At 39.6% G+C, this 23,387-nt stretch overlaps 1 protein-coding gene across 3 annotated transcripts; it reads left to right on the forward strand.

The window, feature by feature from the left end:
• Positions 1 to 10: 10 nt before the first annotated feature.
• On the forward strand, positions 11 to 22,749 carry CEP83 (centrosomal protein 83kDa). 3 transcript variants are annotated; one of them, XM_014963834.1, is made up of 16 exons: positions 11 to 260; positions 619 to 769; positions 1,956 to 2,048; positions 2,334 to 2,465; positions 5,560 to 5,811; positions 7,136 to 7,267; positions 11,951 to 12,065; positions 13,525 to 13,669; positions 13,804 to 13,953; positions 14,506 to 14,581; positions 15,892 to 16,049; positions 18,748 to 18,877; positions 19,708 to 19,811; positions 20,464 to 20,638; positions 21,475 to 21,672; positions 22,616 to 22,749. In XM_014963834.1, the coding sequence occupies exons 1-15, from the start codon at positions 112 to 114 to the stop codon at positions 21,658 to 21,660; spliced, it is 2,148 nt and encodes a 715-aa protein (XP_014819320.1). In that variant the 5' UTR covers positions 11 to 111; the 3' UTR covers positions 21,661 to 21,672; positions 22,616 to 22,749. The 3 variants fall into 3 exon arrangements, with proteins under 3 accessions (XP_014819320.1, XP_014819319.1, XP_014819321.1); XM_014963833.1 differs by lacking the exon at positions 22,616 to 22,749 and having other exon boundaries at positions 21,475 to 22,380; XM_014963835.1 differs by lacking the exons at positions 2,334 to 2,465; positions 22,616 to 22,749 and having other exon boundaries at positions 21,475 to 22,380.
• Positions 22,750 to 23,387: the final 638 nt, after the last annotated feature.

The following is a 23,387-nucleotide window of genomic DNA, read 5'->3' on the forward strand; positions in this document are numbered from 1 at the left end:
GTGACGTGATCTTCTGGGATGTCAGCAGAAAGAGTGGATGGTGTTGTAGATTAGTTATAAGTTAAATTTTATTTTATCCTCTCCGTACTTATCGTCAACAGTCATCATAAAATGGATGCTATGGGCACTCTTCTTCCTCCCGTGGTTGGAAATGGTGATACGTCTAATTCACAAGAATTACAAAAGCTTCTGATAGATGAAAAAATGCGATGTGAATACCATAAAGCAAATTATCAAACTCTAAAGGCAGAACATCTAAGGTACACTAATTTAAACAGGTTTCTTCATTTGGGCTGTTGAAAGCTGAAGCTAAATATTAGATGAAAAGGATTTGTGTACATGTGTATTTGTGTGTCTGTGTTAGCTAATTCTGTATGTAAGGACAATTTGAGTGTTGTTCATATTGGAAAGTAAACAATTCAAAATGGCTTAAAACATTGCAGATTAGGTTTCTGAAATACTTTTCATGCTTGTAAATATGGGATAACTTTATATTACAGGAAGAGGGTATTAATAGCTTAGTTCTAACTTGATATTTGTATGTTTGCTTCTGCATGTGAGCTTAAAGATCTAATTTTAGAGAGTAAATATAAAATAAATACATGTTTTATCCTGTAGATTACAAGAGGATTATACAAAATCACAAGATGAACTGAAGCAGTTGTTAGTTGAAAAGCAGACTGTACATGACAAATTTCAGTTTCTTCTTGCTGAATATCGAGAGGAGTTGCTGGGTAAAACACAAGAGCTGGAAAAAATGAAGATGCAGGTGAGGTGATTTACTGGCAGGACTTAATTTTAATCCTGTAATAGGGCCATGTATATATTTCTGTTTATGTAACACATATATACTTAGGCTGAATATTTTTCATATATCTTGAAATTCACCCAAATCAAGTCATGTTTCTTCTCTAGAGTGACTCTGGGAGGAAATTATTGTTTTCTTGTTTAACTGAATCTTTCAAATCCTGTTTTATGTGCTATGTGAGTAATAAGACCCTCAACCTCTGTCTGTGCATGCTCTCCTCTTATCGTCTGCTCTGGAAGATAACTTAGGTGCCTAAACCTGTTGGAATAACTGACTGGAAAAATAGGTACTTGTTTGTCTTTGTAATGAAAGCTTTCCCTGACTTAAAATCCAACCAACCAACCAAAACCCCACAACATTTAAGGTAACTTGGATGACACTTCATATAACTGCTTGTTTCCTTAAACTAATGCAGGACATAGTTCTTCGGAAACAAATACAGCATCTAAGAAAGGATCCCAGACTCTGAATGGAGGAGATGTACGTTAGTACTGTAACTAGAATTAGTTTTCAGGGACTTCAGGGTATCGAAAAATGGAAGAAAAGTAGAATAAGTCACAGATTGTGGATGAAATTTTTTTTAACGCTTTTTCTTGGTAGATAGTTTGCTGTATTAACCATAACCAAGAAAACTTAACGAAATACCACACAGCATGGAGCTTAGGGCTGATCTTTGTTTCATTTAAAACTGCTATCCATGTATCTGCTGGAAAACATGTATCTAATTTGTTTTACAGAGAATTGGTTTGGTGTTGCTCATTTTGATTCTTTGAGGTTGGTTCACTGACTGTTTAAGCTTTTCCAAGTGCTAACTCTTTATCTTTTATGTGAGACCACTTTTTCTCCCCTCCCCCACAAAGGAGATAAATCTCTTGGCAATTCAGCTTGACGTATGTATTGCTTCTACCAGTAAATACTGACATTTTAAATGCTTCTGTTATCTTCCCAGAATACTTTTAGTTCACTAATATGTTTTTGGGTTTTTTTTGCTTCTGTAACTACTATGGAAAATTCTTTAAAAAAAAAAACCAAAATTAAGCAGGATTACTAAAATTATATTTGAAATAATTTATTCCTGGTTATTTGTCCTATCACAGTGTAAATAAATGAATATGACTTGTTATTTAGAACACCTTTCTGTCTTAAGGTGCTAACTCCTCAAAAATTAGAACTGTTAAAAGCACAAATACAGCAGGAATTGGAATCTCCTATGACAGAACGTTATCGGAAACTAGAAAATGTAAGTAGTTAGTATTAAAATCCTAATTCCTTTAGAGTAGTGATCACCAATTTAAAGTTGCCCCTAAAACCTTAGGAAACTAAAAGGGGAGCAAAGCATAACATTCTTTATCTAGTACTGTTGCCCCAGGCAGTGAAAGTCAAAACCCTAAAGCGGGAGAAGGAGGGTTTCAGTTCATCAAATATAACTTGTGAAATGGTAGGAACATTGCATGGATATTTGAAGGAAATAAATCTGAAAACTTGTCTGATTGATGTTTTTGGGGTTTTTTTTGGCTTAACTTAGGAAGTGGAAAAATACAGAACAGAATATAACAAACTTCGTTATGAACACACTTTTCTGAAATCAGAATTTGAACATCAAAAGGAGGAACATGCACGTGTTTTAGAGGAGAAGAAAATCAAATATGAGGCTGAGGTACATAGAACGTTACAGTAGCTTAAAATTTATCTGATGACAAAGCTGCTCAAACACTGTGAAAACGTTGGTGCTTGGTGGGTTGTCAGTTTGACGCCATTTCATAATGTAGTGTTTGTTTCTGTTCTGTTAATTCTGAAAACACTTTTATGACATAGCCTAAAGCTGTCTCTGTAGGTTTGTTCAGTGATGTGTCGCAATATCATTTGTGCTATTATAAGTAAAAATAGACTTGCCTTCTGATAAATGACAGCCAGTAGCTTTGCTTAATCCTTTTTTAAAATTGCATTTGTGGTGAAATTTGAGACGTTATGCTAATTTGAAATTAATAAATTATCTGAGCAACCGATATAAGTTTTGATTTTAAGTTACTTCTGTGGCAACTAATCCAAGAAGAAGGCAGCAGAAGATATTGTTAACAAGGGTGCGTTTTGCAGCTAAGTTGGATCATGACAGTGGTGGTCAAAATGGTACTGAAAACTTTGGTAACTTTATTTCAGTTGTATTGATTCTTGAATAAACCATTCATGATTATTTTTGTTTCAGAATTGGACTTTCAAAAGTGTTACTAAATAAATCGCCAGCTCATTTATGTTTTAAATATATGCAGAGTGTAAATGAGTGTTGCATATGTCATTTGCATATTCATTTAAGTGTTTGTCTGGGAGCATATATCCTAAGATGCCAGATTTGAATGTATTAGTCCAAACATGAGACACAAATCAAAGCAATCATCGGTTTCAAAATCAATCCAAATTTGGAAATGCAATGTATTAAAAACAGAACAGTTGTCCTTTCGGGAGCTAAACCCACATGCTGCTTTACAGCCTGTCTCTCTTGTGGGCTTGTTAAGTTTGTGCTCATCCTGCAGCTAATTAGCACACTTACAGAGAATGAAACTACCTTGAGCCCAGGGCACAATGTGATCTAGTTTCTTTCTCTTAGAGCCTCTTAACCTTCCATGTCATTTATCACAAGGAGGCTACAAAAACATCCTAATTCTTAAATGATGGCTTGGGCATGTCATGCAATAAATGTTTGAATCTCCTCATAAAAGAGATTTGGAAGGCTTTTACTGCAGAAATTAACTTTACTCCATAGAGATAATTGATGCAACTTCTCAAAAGCACTGCTTCAGATCAGAGTTTGGACTAATCTCCAACTATGAAGCAATCTCTTACATCCCTTACTTCCTCACTCTTTTGCCACCAATACTACATTCAGTCCACATAACTAATTTTGAAACAGTAGAATCTATACATTTTCTAATATGTTTCTTAATTACAGTCTCAAGATTAGTTTTTACCTATCGTACTACCTTGTAGCATTTCTTTTTGCTTTATCATCTGTCTGACAGGGCCCACTCATGTTGGATGTCTTGAGTTCTGTTGTGGAATCATAATATAAATTGGAAGAGACCTCCTTGTGTTCCAACATCCTGCTTAAAATATTAAAGTGTAATGAGGTCAGGTTGCTTAGGGCCATGTCCAGTTGAGTCTTGAACATCTGTGAGGATGGAGATTCCACAACGTTTCTGGACAAACTATTCCACTTTTTAACTATCTTTATGGTAAATTTTTTTCCTAATACCTGATTGGAATGTCACATGTTCCAAGTTGTGTCCATTGCCTCTCTTCCCATCAACATGCATCTCCTCCTCCAAGCTGAAGAGGCATAGTTCTTTCAGCATGTCTTTACATGTCATGGTCTTCAACCCCCTGACTGTCTTGGTGGTTGTCCACTGAACTTGCTCCAGTTTGCCATTCTTCTTCATGTACTGGACACAAACTCCAGATGCAGTTTTAAAAGTACTGGAAGGGAACAGAGGATCACTTTCCTGGATCTGCTAGCTGTCCTTCTGCCAACCTGTCAGGATGCAGTTTGTCATCTTTGCTGCAAGGGTACTCTGCTGACTAATGTTCACCTTGTTGTCCACTAGGACCCCAAGATCCTTTTCCATGGAGCTGCTTCCTAGACAGTTGCCCCCAGCCTGTACTGTTGTGTTGGCTTACTCCATCCCAGATGCGGGATTTGTACTTGCTCTTGTTGAAGGCCTTCCTGTCGGCCCATTCCTTCAGCCTGTCCAGATCCCTCTGAATTGCAGTTCTGCTTTCCAGCACATTGACCATTTTACCCCAATTTGGTGTCACCCGTAAGCTTGCTGAAAGTGTGCTCTATTCCATCACCCAGGTCATTAAGGAGGACATAAACCAATAGTGGACCCTGTACTGATCTCAGAAAAACCCCTCTAGTCACAGGCAGTCAGCTGGGCTTTGCACCACCAATCCTCACTCTTTGAGCCTGGTAGCCCAGCCACTTTTCCACCCACTTTATCATCCACTTTTCTAGCCCATATTTTACCAATTTGGTGAGAGAGAAGATTATGGGAGACTGTATCAAAGGCCTTGATAAAATCAAGGTATACAAGATTCGCTGCCCTCTCCTTGTCTGCATTGCCAGTCACCTCCTTCTAGAAAGCAGAGAAGTAGGTCAGGCTTGATTTGCCTTTGATAAACCCTGCTTGTACTTAATGTGTTTAGAAATGGCTTTTAAAAGGGTTTGCTTCACAGAACCTGATGTGAAGCTGACAATCCTGTAGTTATCTGGATCCTTCTTGATTTTGCTCTTCATGGGTGATGGGTGTGCTATCTGCCTCTTTCCAGTCATCAGGAACCTTTTCTGATCCCCGTGACCTTTCAAAGATGATAGAGAATAGCCTTGTGATGATACTGGTCAGGTCCTTCAAAATGCTTGGATCCATTCTAAGGACTTGTGTGTGTCCAGGGGATTAAATGATCCCTAACGTTTTCTTCCTCTACTCTGGCTACTGCTTTACTACCACAGACTGCTAGGAGGCTCAGGGACATCTGAGGCCTGAGGACAAGCCTTGTCAGTGCAAACTGAAGCAAAAAAGGCATTGAAAAATGGCTCCCTTGAATTTCCTACTTTAAGAAAGAAAAGAAATGTGAATGTAATTTCCTAATTTTTTAAATGTGCACTGCTGCTCTTTCCTGAATTGTCAACTGCTGTATTTGTTGATGCCTGACACCTAACCAGTGTAAAAGCTTTTATTTTTCTGATTAACAACTATCAGATTGCAAGGCTGGATAAAGATAAAGAAGAACTCCATAATCAGCTGCTTAGTGTGGATCCCACGAGGGACAGTAAACGCGTGGAAGCACTCTCTAGAGAAAAGGCACAACTGTATCAGAAATTAAAAGGCTTAGAAGCAGAAGTAGCAGAGCTAAGAGCAGAAAGAGACAACTGTGGTGTGCAAGCAGAAAATGTTCAAAGAGTACAAGTACGACAGTTAGCTGAGATGCAGGCTCTGACAAGGTCTCTAGAGGTAAGATTCTTTTTTTTTCTTTTCCTTTTTTTTAATTAAAATTTGCCTCCTTGTAGACTGTAGGGAGAATAACACTTGGGCTGATAGAACTGTCACTGAAGTCACTGATAATTTTGCCATTGACTCCATAATTTGAATTTATACGTTTCAGATTTAAATTGTAAGTACTTTGGGAATTGGGGGTCATGTACTGCCAATTAAACTTTGGAAAGATGAGAGCTCAACTGAGAGATTCTGTTGAATGATCTCCTTTCTAACTATGTTAGTGATTCCATGTCTGCAGGCAATAAGATGCTCATGTCAGCACTTGTCACTTGGCTGGAGTTAGAAACTCAAGACAATACATTAATAATTTGCTACAGTAAATTTTTTATTCTTTTCAAAAATGTCATGTGATGCTCTCCTATTTCTTTAATCCCTTTCTCATGTGTCATCTTGCTTGCCTACCCGTGTCTTTCCTTTCTCCACCACCTTACTGAAATTGTTTAGTTCTTGGCTGTTGCTCTCCCTTAAAGAACCTCTAGCATTTCTGGCCTGTTGTATGTTTCCCAGGATTCCACTGTATTCCTCATGTGGTCTTCAGTCCTCCTGTCAGCTCTTGCTATCTCTTTAGGTAGTGAGTCTTTCCATGTAGATTTCTCACACAGTTGCAGCATACAGATAGATGGTTCCTTTTCCTTTTTACTGTTACCAGTGCTGTATACCTTTCTTACAAAATGCTCCGATCACAACTTAAAAAGAAAAGTGCTGTAATATTCTTAATTTAGAAAACTGAAAAAAAAAAAAAAGTCCTGCTGGAAATAGGTCAGTTCAGAAAGAGGGAGGCAAAATTGTAGGTTAGATTACCTTTTTGATACTTAATAAAGCTCGGGGTCTTGAGTCTGTAATACGGTAATTGCATTTTATTTCCTCTTAATTTATTTCCTCTTAATTCTTCAGTTAGTATAACTGCATTGGCCAACATATGACATCTTTTTGAGCACCACTTATAGTCATACTGGTGTTACAGCCCAGTGATTAACTGGTAGTAATACCTGCTGCCTTATAACCAAGTCAGATTACCTCTGCCTATTCTGAAGTAGGATTGAAAATGTCTGTGATTCTGTGCAGGCAGAGTTAATAGAAATAGTTGTGACTTTTGATTAAAATTCAAGACACTTGTTGTACTGGGACATATTGTTGAGCAAAGATATTTATACATTATATTACTATATAATATAAAGGGTCACTAGTATCTGAAAGCCCAGATCAATTAAACCTTTCAAGTGCGTAGCAAGAGACAGCCCTGCTCCAAAAAATCTTACAGATACCTCCTTTATTCAAGGCAGAAAAGAAGTCTGCTGAACTACAGATTGATCGAATTGAGAAGGAACTGCGGATGAGTCACGAGCAAAACATTCTCTTAACTAGCAAACTTCACAAATCTGAACGAGAAGTCAATTCCTTAGCTGCTCAAGTAAGTGCTCTTACGGTATCTGAAATGCATTTTCCATATCCTGTTATGTTTAAGTTTAAATTTTACACTAAGAATAAAGTAACGTCTTCTGCTGTGATTTAAAATAGGTTTGGAATTTTTTTCCCAATTTCAGTTGGAAGATATAGAACATGTGACTTTACAGGAAAAATGTCATCCCTCAAAGTATCTCTAAAGATTGATGTTATGTCCTTTTAATTTCATTTTCTAGAACTTTTTTCTAAACAGGGCTCAGAGAGGTGTCTTTATGTTCACATCCTTAGTACTCATGAAAACAGCCAGCCTGATTTGATGAAAACAAGCATTACTTTTTCATAAAGTGTGTTAAGTACAACAGAGCTTTAAATTGACTTTTTTTTTTTTTTTTTTAATGGAGCTATGGTTTCTGGAAATCTTAAAAACTATCCTCTGAACGGGCTGTGTGAAGCAAGCTGCACTGAAATCACCTGCAGAGATTTAGGTTATATTGGAAGCAGGGTAGTCACATTAGCATAGCATTCTTCTTGGGCTAATGCCCGCACAGCTTGTACAGAAACATTTCTGAACAGCACTCCATTGTATCGTTTTAACTAGATTATTGTCTTGCTACGTGTTTGAGTATCTTAGTTGTTGGGTTGGCACCAGATCTTAAGAAGTTCAGGATTTTTTGGTGGGTTTTTTTTTTTTCAAGTTCTTAGAGGAATTGCTAGAAAAATATTTAAGAAAGTCTGGAGAGAGGAAGACTTTCCCTCTGTTGGGGAGGACTGGGTTAGAGACCACTTGGCCAAACTAGACATCCATAAGTCTGTGGGCCCTGATGGGATGCACCCACGGGTGCTGAGAGAGCTGGCAGATGTTATCGCTGAACCACTCTCCATCATTTATGAAAGGTCATGGAGAACAGGAGAAGTGCCTGCAGACTTGAGGAAGGCAAATATCACTCCGGTCTACAAAAAGGGCAAGAAGGAGGACCCAGGGAACTACAGGCCAATTAGTCTCACCTCTGTCCCTGGGAAAATAACGGAACGACTTGTTCTGGATGTCATCTCCAAACTTATCAAAGACAAAGAAGTTATTGGAAGTGGTCAACATGGATTTACCAAGGGTAAATCATGCTTGACCAATCTGATAGCCTTCTATGATGTTATAAGTAGATGGCTGGATGAGGGAAGAGCAGCAGATGTCATCTACCTTGACTTCAGGAGGCTTTTGACACTGTCTCCCACAACATCCTCATTAGAAAATTAAATAGTGTGGGCTAGATGAGGGAGCAGTGAGGTGGATTGAGTGCTGGCTGTGTGACAGAACTCAGAGGGTTGTCATTAATGGAGCAGGGTCAAGTTGGAGGCCTGTAACCAGCAGTGTCCCCCAGGGGTCAATACTCGGCCCAGTCCCGTTCAACATATTCATCAATGACCTGGACAAGGGGACAGAGTGTATCCTCAGCAAGTTTGCTGGTGCTACCAAACTGGGAGGGCTGGCCGACACTCCAGAGGGCTGTGCTGCCATCCAGCGTGACCTGGACAGGCTGGAGAGCTGGGCAGAGAAGAACCTAATGAGGTTCAACAAGGACAAATGTAGGGTCCTGCACGTGGGGAGGAAGAACCCCAGGCACCAATATAGGTTAGGGGTGGATCTTCTGGGAAGTACTACAGAGGAAAAGGATCTGGCAGTCCTGGTGGATGGCAGGATCTCCATGAGCCAGCAATGGGCCCTTATCACCAAGAAGGCCAATGGAATCCTGGGCTGCATAAGGAGAAGTGTGGCCAGCAGGTCGAGGGAGCTCATTCTCCCCCTCTACTCTGCACTGGTGAGGCCACAACTGGAATACTGTGTCCAGTTCTGGGCTCCCCAGTTCAAGAGAGACAGGGAACTACTGGAGAGAGTCCAACGTAGGGCAATCAAGATGATTAAGGGATTAGAGCACCTCCCTTACGAGAAGAGGCTCAAAGAGCTGGGGCTCTTTAGCCTCAAGAAGAGAAGACTGAGGGGAGACCTCATCTATGTTTACAAGTTCCTAAAGGGTGGGTTGAAGGATGATGGAGCCAGACTCTTTTCAGTGGTTTCCAGTGATAGGACGAGGGACAACAGGCACGAGCTGGAACATGGGAAGTTCCACTCAAAAATGAGGAAGAAATTCTTTAGGGTGAGGGTGACAGACCCTGGAACAGGCTGCCCAGGGAGGTTGTGGAGTCCCCTTCTCTGGAGATTTTCAAGACCTGCCTTGATGCAGTCCTGAGTGATGTGCTCTGGGATATCCTGCTTTAGTAGGGGAGTTGGACTAGATGATCTCTAGAGGTCCCTTCCAACTCTGTCGAATCTGTGAATCTGAAAAAAAAAAATAAAAATCAGAAGGCTTCAAGTTTAGGGAAGACCTGAAAGTGCTTAAGAAACTTGACATTGCTGTTTAGAATTTAAGCATAATTAGCTCAGTGCGGATGCCAGATTCAGAGTTTTATCTGGTTGCAGTGACTCCTCAGCTACACAACTAAAAGAGACAGATCCTTTATGTAGTGTCATGTGTGAATATTTGAATAAGCAAGAAAAATCGAAACACTAGTAAACCGTTTTACCTTCAAATGTTGCAGAATACTTACATTGCTTTATGTAAATTTGAATCAGGATGCCAGTAAAATAGTTGGGTAAATATTGGCTTTCTGCTGTCTCTTATTTCCTCCTTTCTGGAGACAATACTGGGTAAAAAATTTTTATCACATCTGTCAGTTTGCTGGTAGCAAATTTAATCCCCTGTGTTTTCTTACCTGTCTGGAGAGGCTTTAGTTAGTTCTCAACTAACTGCAGAGCCCATAACTGTGGTCTTGTATATCTAGATGAAATGCAGGATTTTATTAAGCTCTCTGTTGACTTAAAGCTATCCTGTATTTCTGAATAGACTTTCCAAAATAACACTGACATGTGCTTTGGGTGGGTACCTCCACCCCCTCTGCACCCACTCAAACTTATTCCTGCGCACAGGTACACGCATTTGTCTTCCGGACTTTGTGCCTTAAAAAAGCCACCTTAAATCTTTGCAAGTTGCCCTGAAATATTCTCAACTTAGGATTTAAGCAACCAAATCCACCGTGTAGTTACTTAATAAGCTACTATGTCATTCTTAACCTTTTGCCACTTGTATATGCTAGCAGGTTGTAATTACGTTTGTCATTGTGAACGGATTTTCATTATAAGTGCTTTCCTCTAGATATTTAATTCTCATTGACCGTGTAATTACTGCGTACAAATGCCTAAACTATAGAAAGTTTCCATGCAAGCAGTAATTGTCTTTGATTTGATGTTCTTAAAGCTCCTGCTTTTATGAGGCCATTTGATGTGTATGTCACAGTTGTAGAGAAGTACTGGATTTAAAATGCACTTTAGAACTATGAAGATCTGAATTTTGAGAAAGTAGTGTAGCACTCCAGGAGATCAGGGGAACTCTAAGTACTTGCCAAATTGAGATTACTTGGGATAGCAACTGATAATCTGTTTTTGCATATCACTGTTTTGTTTTATTTAGGGAGATTAAATTTATTTTAGTTTAACTTTGAGGGATCTTTAGTCAGAAGTGAAGTATGTGTACATTGACATGCTAATGTTTTAATTCATGAGGTATCAGGGTCTTAGGCAATTTAGATCAGTGTCATAGCAAGATATTTCCAATGAGGAGTCTTTAATACCCCAATATTTGGAGGCTACTTTGTAGAATGGGTAGTATTTATTCAAAAAGCAAGTTTTCACAGGCAAACCTGCATGGCTGTTGAAATATCACCAAAGCTTCTTAAAAGAGTAACTTTCCTTTGTGTAGCTTGTCATAACTGGCTGGTTAAAGATGAAATACATGTCAATAGTCAGACAGCCTGGTTTCTGGAAGATATGTTGTGTTTGAACACTTCATTTTTTTTAATATAAAACTTGGATTTCAAGATGACTGACAACTCATTCAATAATCTTCAGTGTGTGACCTGAGGAACTGATAAAAACCTGTAATACCGCGGAATCAGGTCATGTGACAGAATCACAGAATCGTAGGGGTTGGAAGGGACCTTCAGAGATCATCTAGTCCAACCCCCCTGCAAAAGCAGGTTCACCTAGAGAAAGTTGCACAGGAATGCATCCAGGTGGGTTTTTAATATGTCCAGAGAAGGAGACTCCACAACCTCTCTGGACAGCTGTTCCAGTACTCTGCCATCCTTAAAGAAATTTTTCCTCATGTTGAGATGGAATTTCCTGTGTTACAGCTTGTGCCTGTTGCTCCTTGTTCTCACCAGGCACCACTGAAAAGAGTTTGGCTCCATCCTCTTGACACCCGCCCTTTAGATATTAATAAGCATTGATGAGATCCCCTCTCAGTCTTCTCTTCTCCAGGCTAAACAGACGCAGGTCTCTCAGCCCTTCCTCATAAAAGAGGTGCTCCAGTCCCTTGGTCTTGTTTGTAGCCTTTTGTGTCAATAGCTTTAGTGCTATGGTACCTATATACTCAGAATTATCTACAAGAGTGGATATTGTGAATTGGCTTCAGGAAGCAGTAGATGAAAAACAAATCATTAAGGTATGTTTAAAATAAGCATAATCCATGATTCTTTCACAGATTTTCTTGTTAGCAAAATATCATATGAAAAATGTACAGTAAAGCTGCAAATATATATATTTATTTTAGTTGATTTGTTTTTTTTTTCTAATTCATAGGTAGAAGAACTTAAACATTCTCATAAATTGGAAGTAACAAATGTCAAACTGGAGGCAGCACGAACAAAGAGTGAGGTAGAAAGAGAGAGAAACAAGATTCAAAGTGAAATGGATGGTAAAATGTGCAATTAATTTCTAATGATTTCTTTTGTAACTTCTAGTTGGAATACTACAATTATTTTTCCTCCAAACATTCCCCAGCAGCCTTCGCCTTCTCATTCCGGTCTAGGTGATAAATCTGACAAATAATTTTATGTTTGAAAAACTGTGTCATTTCACTTGGTCTACTAGGTTAAGAAGAACAGTTGCAGAACAATTTTGCATTTATGTAAATTAGTGAATTTGTGACATAATTTGAGCATAATCTGTTTCAAGTCATGTACTTCATGTGGTTATTTTTTCTATTCTTGCCAAATCCTAGTGTCTTTTATGCTCTGCTTGAAACCTTAATGTACCGTAGGCTTCAGTGGTTGTTTTGTTTTCTGATTCTGTGTCCATGAAATTGATAACAATTGAGTAAGGATGCCGTGTGAAATAAAATACAATTTCTAGCTCCTTCTTTGAAGAAAATAGGCAATGTTCTAAACTACTTAATACAGCTGAGTATGGAGGCAACTTGAAATAGCTTTCTGGAGTGAAAAGCCAAAGCTTTCTAGTACATGTATGACTTGATGATTTGAATCCCTGCACAACTTTTCAGTGGACTATCCTCACCAATTTGCCGTAACCCCAAAATAGTACCTTGTCTTCCTGGAATAGTTATTTCTGTTCACTTGCTTTGATGTTAAACTCTCTAAGAGCAACTAAAAAGTGGTGTTTTCTGTATCGCCAGTGCACTTACAGCATCGTCCAAATGTTGGACCCTATGAAATGTGAAACTAAATGCAGGCATGACTTAAGCTAACCTGAACTTGCTATGGAATCCAGTCTGCATCCCTGAATTAGTTAATAACCAGGGGTCAGTGTTATTGCACGTTGGCTTATTTACCAGTGAACACAGGTGTCTTGATCACAATTTTTAAATTTGCATCTTTTGTCCCTGCCCATAGAGTCATAATTTTAGAATAGCCTCAGTTGGTAATAAGTGGATAAAAAGTGAGATTTGTTGTAGCCAGTTACTACAGTTTCACTGGTAACCAATTACTGTTTAACATAAACTTTTCCATAAAAAGAAAATAACCCATTTTCTTGTTTAACTTTTTGTAGCTACTGTCAAACAGATTTTTTTTAATATTTTTTTTTAATCCAGAACCAACTGCGTATCAGAAATTGCTTTAGAGTTTAAATCTATAATATTATCAACTGTTTAATTACTTTTGTATGTTAAAATTATAAACCCTTGAGGACAGAGATTCCAATGTAACTGTTCAAAAGTTTTTGATATGTTGCTGTTTTACTAAGAAAGGCCATGTGTCTTCTGGTTTTCTTGGGGTTTTTTTTCCCATTTGTTCATTCTGTCATCTGAATTGTGATTTTTAGCTCTCTTTTAACAATTTATAAAGTTATTTTCATACTGGATTTCATCAGGTTGATACAAATAATGACATTTTAACTTTTTTTAATGTATAATGCAGGGTTGCTGTCAGACAAGGAAATTCTTAAGGCGGCTGTTGAGCGTCACAAGGTGCTTTTAGTAGAAAAGGATCGGGAGCTAATTCGTAAAGTGCAAGCTGCCAAAGAGGAAGTTTTTGAAAAAATTGCAGCCTTACAGGATGAAAAGTATGTTTGTTCATTTACTGCTCATCTTCTAAAAAAGGAGTATTTTGAGTGACTTTTAAAAATGTCATTCTTAGCAACTAAACGCTTCTGGCATTCTGTCATGACTCTTGTGTGCGTATTGAATAATGTCTCAGGTTAGAACTCGAGAGCAGATTAGCCAATCTAGAGAAGATGAAGCTGGAACAAGACACTTGGAGACAATCTGAAAAGGATCAGTACGAAGAGAAACTACGTGTTTTACAGATGGCAGAAGAATCTAGCAAAAAGGAACTTCAGCGTTTGCGGTAATGTGGCTTTTCTGATCTTAACACAAGCTTCTCATTTTTCCCCAGTAATTTCTTTACAGTAGTCAGTATAAAAGTTTACTAATTGTTCATTGCAGTCAATTAAACAAAATTATCTTTTGCATTGTTTAAAAAGAGGATAGAATTAAAAATGTGCTGTTTAAAAAAAACCAGCATTTTTAATCCAAACCTTTAAAAATTACATTATTTTAATGAACATTTTAAAGACGTAATTTTGCAATACTCATGTTTGTTAAAATTGGGTCCATGTTGGCTGCTGGCACAGCCCCAGCATTAAAGTAAACCATTTCTCTTTCCATAATGTCACCGTCTCAGCAACTGGCAAACTGGGACCCTAACACAGCATCTCTTTGAGTTGGTTATTGTATTTGTATGAAGACCAGTATGATAAAATAAGCAGAAGTCATACTCCAGAAGTATGATCAATAAAAATATATTTTTAATCATTGCTTAGTTAAATATTTATCGGCCTTTCAAATTGTGCAACATCTATATTTTAATTAGATAATAATAGATAATATGCAATTTTAGATTAAAAATTCAACAGCAAGCTATTCAGACAGAGGAGCTGGAAGAAAAGAAACATGAAAGTGCTGATCTGAAACAGGTAAGGTTTTATTGCATTGTAATGTTTTGAGGAGAAATACAGTTGCCATGTCCAGTGTTTGAAGAATAGATCAAATTTTTGAGGCCTCTTTTTTTTCCTGAGGGACAAAATGCCTACAGCAGATATTTAAATGCGGAAGTGTTCAGAAATCAGTCATGCTTTCCTGGACCTTTATAAATGGATTACAGCGTTTTGCTTCATGCATTTTGTAGGTACCAAGGATTTCAAAGCTGAATGTTTATAGACTGGTATATTGAATACGGTTATGCACTATTTAACTGGAGATTTGGTTTCCATGGAGACTTATAAATTGTTTCTAGGTAATGCTTTGCATTTACACTGCGTCTCTCATCTGAGGTTCTTCAAGTGCTTAACAGATGTTTCATAAATGAATAAACTCGTGTAAAGAGGTATATTTCTATTGCAGAGTGAATTGATGGCAGTGTTGAAAATAAAACCTAATTCTTTTAACTCCTGCTCGCCCGTCATGTTATGTAGTAGTCAAGACCATAGCTGTGCATCAAAGTAGTCTGCAAGCTGTGTGCACTTGAAGTTCAAGACAACGTGGGGTTTTTTTCCTCCAGAAATCAGAACTGGGGTATCGGAGTGGTCATGTGGGGAGGGGAAATGGAAAGGGAAATCATCCTTTCTGTGTGCTGGCTGCAGGGGTTGGGCTTTTCAGACTGTACTCGGTTTTGTGAACTGGTTGGTGCAGCCACTGCTGGCTGTAACACATTGTGCATTATGGGAGAGAAGAGCCTGGGTAGCTCAACAGAGTCTGGGTAGCTGAACAGAACTGGTGTTGTAGTTCTGTTCAGGGCTTAGTTAATCATAGAATCATAGAATGGTTAGAGTTGGAAGGGACCCTTAAAGATCATTTATTTCCAACCCTCCTGCCGTAAGCAGGGACACCTCCCACCAGACCAGGTTGCTCAAAGCCCCATCCAGCCTGGCCTTGAGCACTTCCAGGGATGGGGCAGCCACAGCTTCTCTGGGCAACCTGTTCCAGTGTCTCACCCCCCTCACTGTAAAGAATTTCTTCCTAAGTTCTGGGGACACATCTGTGACTGAAGACTTCTACCTCCCTTTCTTTTTCTGCTACAATAGAAAACCTTCTTTGTCTAGTAGTGATGTATTGTAAAGCTTCTGGAGAAGCTGTTGAGTAAGGAGAAAAAGGAACAAATAAGAAAGGCTTATGAAAAGCTACTGCAGCCAGTTGGTGTCTGTGTTTTGCTCTATCTCAGAATCTCAAAATTGATTGATTGTTATTTCATAACTTCTCAAATGGAAAAATGGCATTTTTTTTGTAGCAAGTTCACGACCTGCAACTCCAGCTTGCCTCACTTTCTCAATCAGAGAATGATTTGTTGGAGTCTAATCAGAAGTTGAAAGAAATAATAGAGAGATTAAAACAAGAATGTCAACATGCAAGGACTCAGGCAGAAAAAGCTCAACTGGAAACAGAGAAGTAATTTTTTTCTTCCTTTTGGCTTTACTTTTCCTTTCCATATTGCTTGTGCTCCTTTCATTTGGGTTACTTTACTATGCACTGTAGATTCTGAATGAAGTCAGAAATTAAAAATGTACAGGACATATTGGATAATTGTAAAAAATGGCTACACCTGTTATGCAGCTTTGCTTGTGGTAACTTCAAAAATAGGAAGTTTTTCCCATTCATGTCTGTTGCAATTAATTATTGACTATTGAAATACACTATTTGTATAAAATGAAATCCTATTTATACTGAAGGCAACGTCAAACATTACTTTAAGTGGATCTAGAGTTTCACACACAGTTCTTTTAAGAGAGTTTAAGCATTAAGGGTGAAAAAAGCATTTTGTCATCATATTATGCTTTGATAAGGTTTTGGGGCTGTATACGTGTGTATATGCTTCCCCCCATCACCTCCCCCAGTCCCACTAGATCCTTTTAGCTGTTATGAGCCAAATAAAAGCTTATTGGATATCTTCTAGTTGCTCTCATCAAAAGGAAAAGTAATCACTTTCCTTTTTTAACAAGCTTTTTTGCACCATCAAATTATGCTCATAAATGCTGAAGGAAACCACATCTTGTTCAGACTCCATACAGTGATGAACACTTCCCTGAAATTTAAAGATTAATTTGTCAGTCTGGAATGGCTATTTAGTATTTCCCAGCCTCATAACCAAATACATGTCTAGCTTGTACGGGATTATTGTGTGGTGGGCTTTTCAAAAGTCAGTGTGAAAACTTCCACAAGATATAATGTTTTTATTTTTAAACTTCTCTTTTGCTGTGAATTGTTACTGCAATTGCTTTGTTGTCATTAGTTGAAGTATTGCTTTTCAGTTTAACATGTGAAGAAATTCTTGCACTGGGACTGCAGAGTATGTCCAGTTATCAGTAGCACGTTAAATCCTCGGGACGTTTGCTTCAGGAAAGTGTATTCATATTTTGAGTGAGATTGTCACTGTGATTTGAGTGACACTGTCAATGTCTTTTACATATTTGTGGGCCATAGAGCACTCTGGAGCAGGTTTTCCTCCGAGATCGTTGTTTAAGTATGTAGGTAACAGGAGATGCACCGAGGCTGATACTGCAGCAATTAACCAGCTTTGCAGCCTACATGGGAAGTCTTCCAGGTCTGTCCTTCTGTTACCTGGGGAGCCCTGGGACATGTTTGCATTCTTTTTCTGACTCTGGGGGGGATTGGACTTCCTTCCTCAGTTCAGTAATTCTTATGAGCTTGAACTCCAAGAGTTACACCAACGCAACTTGGCTTAAAGAGGAAGTGAAATGAGGACCAAAAGATAAGGAAGCCCACGATACACAGTTTCAGATAAGTAAAATAATGCCAGGTGAGCCAGAAGTAGGCAAAGCAGCTGCCTGCCTGCCTGTGTCACTCCTAGGCTTGGAAATGAAAACGTGAAAGGAGAAAAAGGGCTGAAGGCAAACTGTAAGACTGATAGAGATCAGAGATCAGCTCAAACAGGCACTTGTTAAACATTTCAGGAACAGCATTAGTGGCATTAAAAAAAATAAAAATCTCATGGCATTTTTAACCACTGTCTCAATTGACATTCTTTTACTGCCAAACAGTGCTGTTTGAGAAAGCTCTTTGGTTCCTGGGTAGTAGTGGTTATTTACAGCCAACACAAGGTACAAACCACACTGAGTCTGCTGAAAGAACCGTGACAGGTAGCAAGTGGGCCAGGATCCTGGCTCTGATGTGGGACTGGATGATTCCTGCTACATCTGCTGTGGGGAAGGGAAAGGCTGTTTGGTGAGAAACGTACGGAGGTTCATTCAGAGTCCCTGCAGGGAGACTGCACGGGCCCAGGAGTGGGGGCTGTGGCTGCGCTGGGACCCAGCCTCCGGCTGCGTTTCTAAGAACCGCCGCACGCCATCTCACCACTTGATTCTCTTTTCATAATAATGTCATTAAATGTGCAGTTTGTTCTTGGCTACTTTGACCCCCAGTGCAGAGACCCCAAACAAACAAGGCAGCAGAGAGAAACTGGCTTCTTTTACTATCCACTGCTAGAGAACAGAGCCTAATTTTAGTATGTTTTAACCATGCGAAGGCCTGAGCAGATACCATATGCTGGTGGTGGTGCGTGCTCAGCTGGAGTGTTGTCTAGGAACCATCCTGGTGGGAGCTTCCTGTTGTGTTGGCGTTTGTTCTGGTCGGGAGCACACACTGGCCGCCTGTCCTTCTCTGTTCCAAAGGCAGAGTAGACCTCACAGGGCAGCAACCCCTTCTCTGACATCTCTGGCCTCCCAAACAGAGCAGGCAGCTGTCGGCTCTTCTGACAACTGGTGTTTGGCAAAGGTGACCACTCTTGTATTCCAGTGCGAGCCTTTGATCCCAATTCTGAAATGTCCTGCCGATGGTTTGGCAACAGGCCAAGCCAACAAGCAGCCAACAACTAAGTAGCTTATGGGAATCAGTTTTTAAATTTGCCTCACAGTTGAACCAAACCTAGGATGATGTTAATGCGCAGGTTGGGATGTTGTTAGTCCCAATGAGATTGGTACCACAATCAAATCTAAATCGGGTCCTTCAAGTATATAAAGTCAGGAGTTGTGAAAAGATGCATCTGTATTAAGAGGCTTAAAGCATTAACCCAACGCACCGCCTTTGTATATATAACCTCTTAATCTTTTTAACCTGATCTTTTTCAAAGGACTTTAGAATACAAACGTATAGAGTGGCTGGAGGAGAAGCATGTGCTTACTCAGCGCATCACAGAGGCAGAAGAGAAATACAGCCAAGTGAAGAACAAGCTGTGTCGGGCTGCTGTTGCTCAGAAAAAGGCACGTTGACTCTTCCTTTATGAATGATCCAGCTTAGGAAAAGTTTAGCCTTACTTTGGCCAGCTAGAATTGCTTTATTGTTGAGAGTTTATTTGCAATCTACTGAATATAGTAACAAAATGTATCAGGTTCTTCAAGTTTAGCATAGAAATAGATTGAATATGATATGCAAAAGAATAGTGCAGCCAACAACTTCCTTAGAATGTCACCAAACATTTGGTGAGGCTTTTGTGCTCATGTGCATGTGTGTATATACGGTTATTTAAGAGGTGGACTCCTTAATTAGTAAGGATGATGTTTCAGATACTAGACAAATGATGTCCTACTTTTCATTGGTGGAATATTAAAGTTTTATGTCTTCTCGTAGACTTTCTTTTTATAACATAACTTGAAAGGAAAGGCTGATTAATTGTTTATAAAAGCTCAAGATTAACTAGCAGTTTTATACATTGGACACATACAGGTTATGAAACCTGCCAGTAGTTTTTAAGGTTGTAAAGTTGAGTCAACATGAGCAAAAAACCAAAGAAACAAAAAAAGAAGGCATAAATTTTTTTGGGTCATGTTTATACTTGTTTATACATGGTTGTTTAAAGACCAACGAGTGACTGACAGCTGGGAATCTCTCAGTCGCAGCTGTGGATCATTTCCCATCTCTTCTGTTTCCCATCATGGGGATTCAGAACCTTCAAACAACACAGCACTTCTTAATTAAGGAAAATCCAAAAAAGTGCCACAACTTTGGAACCATGTAGAGTGTAGGTTTAATTTTTACAGGATCTAATTTCTCAAGGCGTTACTTAGCTCTGTTTGAAATGTCTGTTTGACAGAGGAAGACTCTCACCGATAATAAACAAAGGAGGATGCAAGAGAAACTAGAACTTCTGGAAGCCAAGATAGAAGAGCTGGAAAAAGAAAACCAGGTGCTAAATAGGTAATAAACTTTGCTTTTTCTTAGCTCAAAAATTGATATATGCCCAAGATTTGGCTCGTAAATACGAATTTTGAAAATACATGACACTTGCTTTAGTAACTGGAATCCAGACTAATGGTGTTTTCAGCACTAGAATTCTTTGAATGGAGTGTGTTCAGGACGGGCAGCTGGGAGCTTACGAGACACCTGCAGGGCTGTCTCTTTTGGGGAGAAATGGGGGGAAAATATCTGATAGATACAGTTGGAGGAATCCTTTTGAAAGAAGGAAGTGGAAAAACCTTCTGAATTGTAAGAAAAACGTACTTGTATTTCTTTGAAAGACAGACTCCTATTTTTTCTCTTCACTGAGCACCTATGGAGGGCTTGATTCCAAGAATTAATTTAATGTGGCTCACTACTGTAAGTGCTATTAAAAGCTTAATCTATTCCATGTAAATTATAATCTGTAATACAACAGATAGCTTAATATGTAGAGGGACTTTTGGATAGACGTTTAGGCAGAAGAATACACACAGGTCTTCCCCCTTCCAGTTCTTCTGGTACGTCGTGTTCCTCCGTAGGGGCAGGGACCGGCAGAGCTCTCGGGGAGAGGTGCGCTTCTGTGTTGGGGGTATTAAAAATTTTGGGCAATAAGAAATCTGTTATTTCCTAGGCAAAATGTTTCCTATGAAGAATATGCGCGTCTCCAGAAGAGACTAAAGGACTTGCAACGTAGGCACAACGAGTTCCGGAGTTTAATCCTGAATCCAAACATACCGTCGCTCAACCCAGTCAGTGTGATGTCTGCCTTGCCTCCTGGGCCTGAAGCCTCCTTCCCCCTTCTTCAGGTGAGGATGTGGTTACAAGCTGTGAAAATAATACAACCAAAGAGGGTCCTGGAACAGTCCTTCATTACAGACTTCAGTCTTAATGAAGGACTATTTGATCTTGGAACAGAGGAAGGGAACTTTGAGGAATGCTTCTAGTGGTGTTCCCTTCCTCGCAATAGGAAGGGACCTTTAAAGGTCACCTACTGCAACCCCCCCCTGCAATGAGCAAGGAGAGACCTGAAGAATAACCACAAAACACTGAGGAGTAAAAGTTAATGAATAAGGGTGTTTTGGACTTCAAAATTTTCATTTTAAAATCGTTAATTAAAGAAAATGAAAGAGAAAATGTAAGAAAATATGAAGACAAGCTGAGAGAGCTGGGGTTGTTCAGCCTGGGGAAGAGAAGGCTCCATGGAGACCTTATAGCAGCCTTTCAGTACTTAAAGGGGGCCTACAGGAGAGATGGGGAGGGACTCTTTATCAGGGAGTGTAGCGATAGGATGAGAGGTGACTGTTTTAAACTGAAAGAGGGGAGATTTAGATTAGATATTAGGGAGAAATTCTTTACTGTGAGGGTGGTGAGACACTGGAACAGGTTGCCCAGAGAAGCTGTGGCTGCCCCATCCCTGGAAGTGTTCAAGGCCAGGCTGGATGAGGCTTTGAGCAACCTGGTCTGGTGGGAGGTGTCCCTGCCCATGGCAGGGGGTTGGAACTTGATGATCTTTAAGGGTCCCTTCCAACTCTAACCATTCTATGGTTTTGTAGTTCTATGAAAATGAAATTATTGCTCATTTTTGTCCTTCGTAGGTGTGCAAATTGTAATATAACTCTTGTTTTTTTTTATTAATTTCAAGGAAGAACAGCATCAAAGAGAGCTTTCCCTGCTTCGCAAGCGGCTGGAAGACTTAGAAACCACGCAGAGAAAACAGCTGGAAGATCTTGGGCCGTCTAGAGAGCGAGTGACGGGGGGCGCGTACAGGCACGGGGCGAGAAACAGGGTCGCTGGGGAGGGCGACGCGCAGAGCGAGGACTCCAAATAAAATCCGCAAACCGTACGTGCTGATCGGGCCCAGTACCTTCTCTTTTGTACGTGCTTTTAAGATTTTTGCCAAAACCACGTTTGTACGTGCCTGAATAGCATAAAATATATTCTGCATAGTTTTGTATTTATTTTTGGTAGACTCTCCTAAATTATCAAATATAATGGTTCAAAACGAAAGCACTGAAAGATTAACTACATTTTGAAATGTTTTTTATATAAATGAAGTAAAATTATTTGGAAGTGAAAACATGAAATAATCTTGTCACACGAAACTTTAAAATCCATTGATCACGGTTTGGGTTCTGGTGACATTCAAGATAGAAATTAATTTTTTTTTTTCTGATAAATGCCTTAAAACTTATTTGATAACATTCTCTTACTCCTTCAGTGCAGGAGTTACTGTATCAGCAGGGAGTTTTGCTGGGTTGCTGTTCTTGTTGACGATGATGTAATCCACGTTTGGATCCTTATTTAGGAGTTCCCCTGCAGAAAGAGGATGAAATGAAATGGAAAAAATGCTGCAAACTTTAATTTCGTACCCTTGACAATGTGCCTCTTGTACTTTTACAATGGGAATAAGCAATAACCAGGTTTTTTTAATATAATGTAGAGATGAAGTATAACAAATTGCCTTCACCTTATGAAAATGTAGGTTTGTATTTGTGGCTGCTGTAATTTGTTTACATAAGTATAGTAAAATTATTTATTCAAGGTGGAATGTATTTATTTAAAAATATTTTTTTTCTTCATTATCAGTTTACCAACAGAAACTTGTAAAGGGTTGACTCATTTTTTTTGACTCGATAGTGAAATCTTTCCTGAAGTGCAGGAATGATTTAATCTGTGGGGTTTTTGTTTGTTTCCAAACTCTGCAAGCGTGCAGAGGTGCAAGTATGAGAGAGTGAGACAGGCAGCGCCCCTTCTTTTAACAGCTGATTTGCCGTTGTTTTTAGGCTGCAGTAATAGACAGCGGAGTAACTACCTCGAGCGTGGTGACATTGTCCTTGAGTCAACTTTTCTCTCCAGCGGCTGCTTTTTTGATTTTCCACGTCGTACCGTCGTACCGCACTTCCTTGGGGAACCTGTTAGACTTCTCTTGAGGAAAGCAGTGTAACTGTGAGAAGCACCAGAAGATATTTCTACTGTCTCCTGCGGAACTCATTTGGAAAAAACAATGTAAGGTTCACTAAGGTTTGCCAGTGTGTATAAATATACACACACATATATGATGGTTGCAAAGAGGTGGTTCTCAGCAGCCTGGTGTTTCTGTCCCCGACTCTGGTTGTGTGGGTCTTCTGCAAGATCTGATGTTGGGGCAGGGAGGGCGATGATCCAGGGGAGGGCAGAGAAAGGGCACCAGCAGGAGGAGGAGCGGTGGTTACCCGCTCAGGCTCCTTGCGCAAGAGTGAATTTCCTGTGCCTGCAGCACCCTCCTCAGAGACCGCTTGTCCTCCTTTTTAACACTTTTAGCTTTTTTAAAGTATCAACACCCTCAGGGCCTTAAAGCAAAGAAGCTGCAGTGGCTCCCGAGAGCTGTGTGGAGGAGCAGTGTCCCAGAGGCAGGAAGGCTGCAGGACTCCCCCAGGCAGTGCCGGGTTTCAGGCCCGTACCCCCAGCATCACCCCACACGGCCCCTACCTTCCTTCTGGTGCTGTCCCCAGCTGCAGAGGGACGTCAGGGTTTGTGCCACAGGCGTTGCCTCCACGGCTGTGACCTGCCACCTCA

Source organism: Calidris pugnax, unplaced genomic scaffold (genome assembly GCF_001431845.1).
Source record: "Calidris pugnax isolate Ruff unplaced genomic scaffold, ASM143184v1 scaffold44, whole genome shotgun sequence".
Classification (NCBI taxonomy): Eukaryota; Metazoa; Chordata; class Aves; order Charadriiformes; family Scolopacidae; genus Calidris; species Calidris pugnax.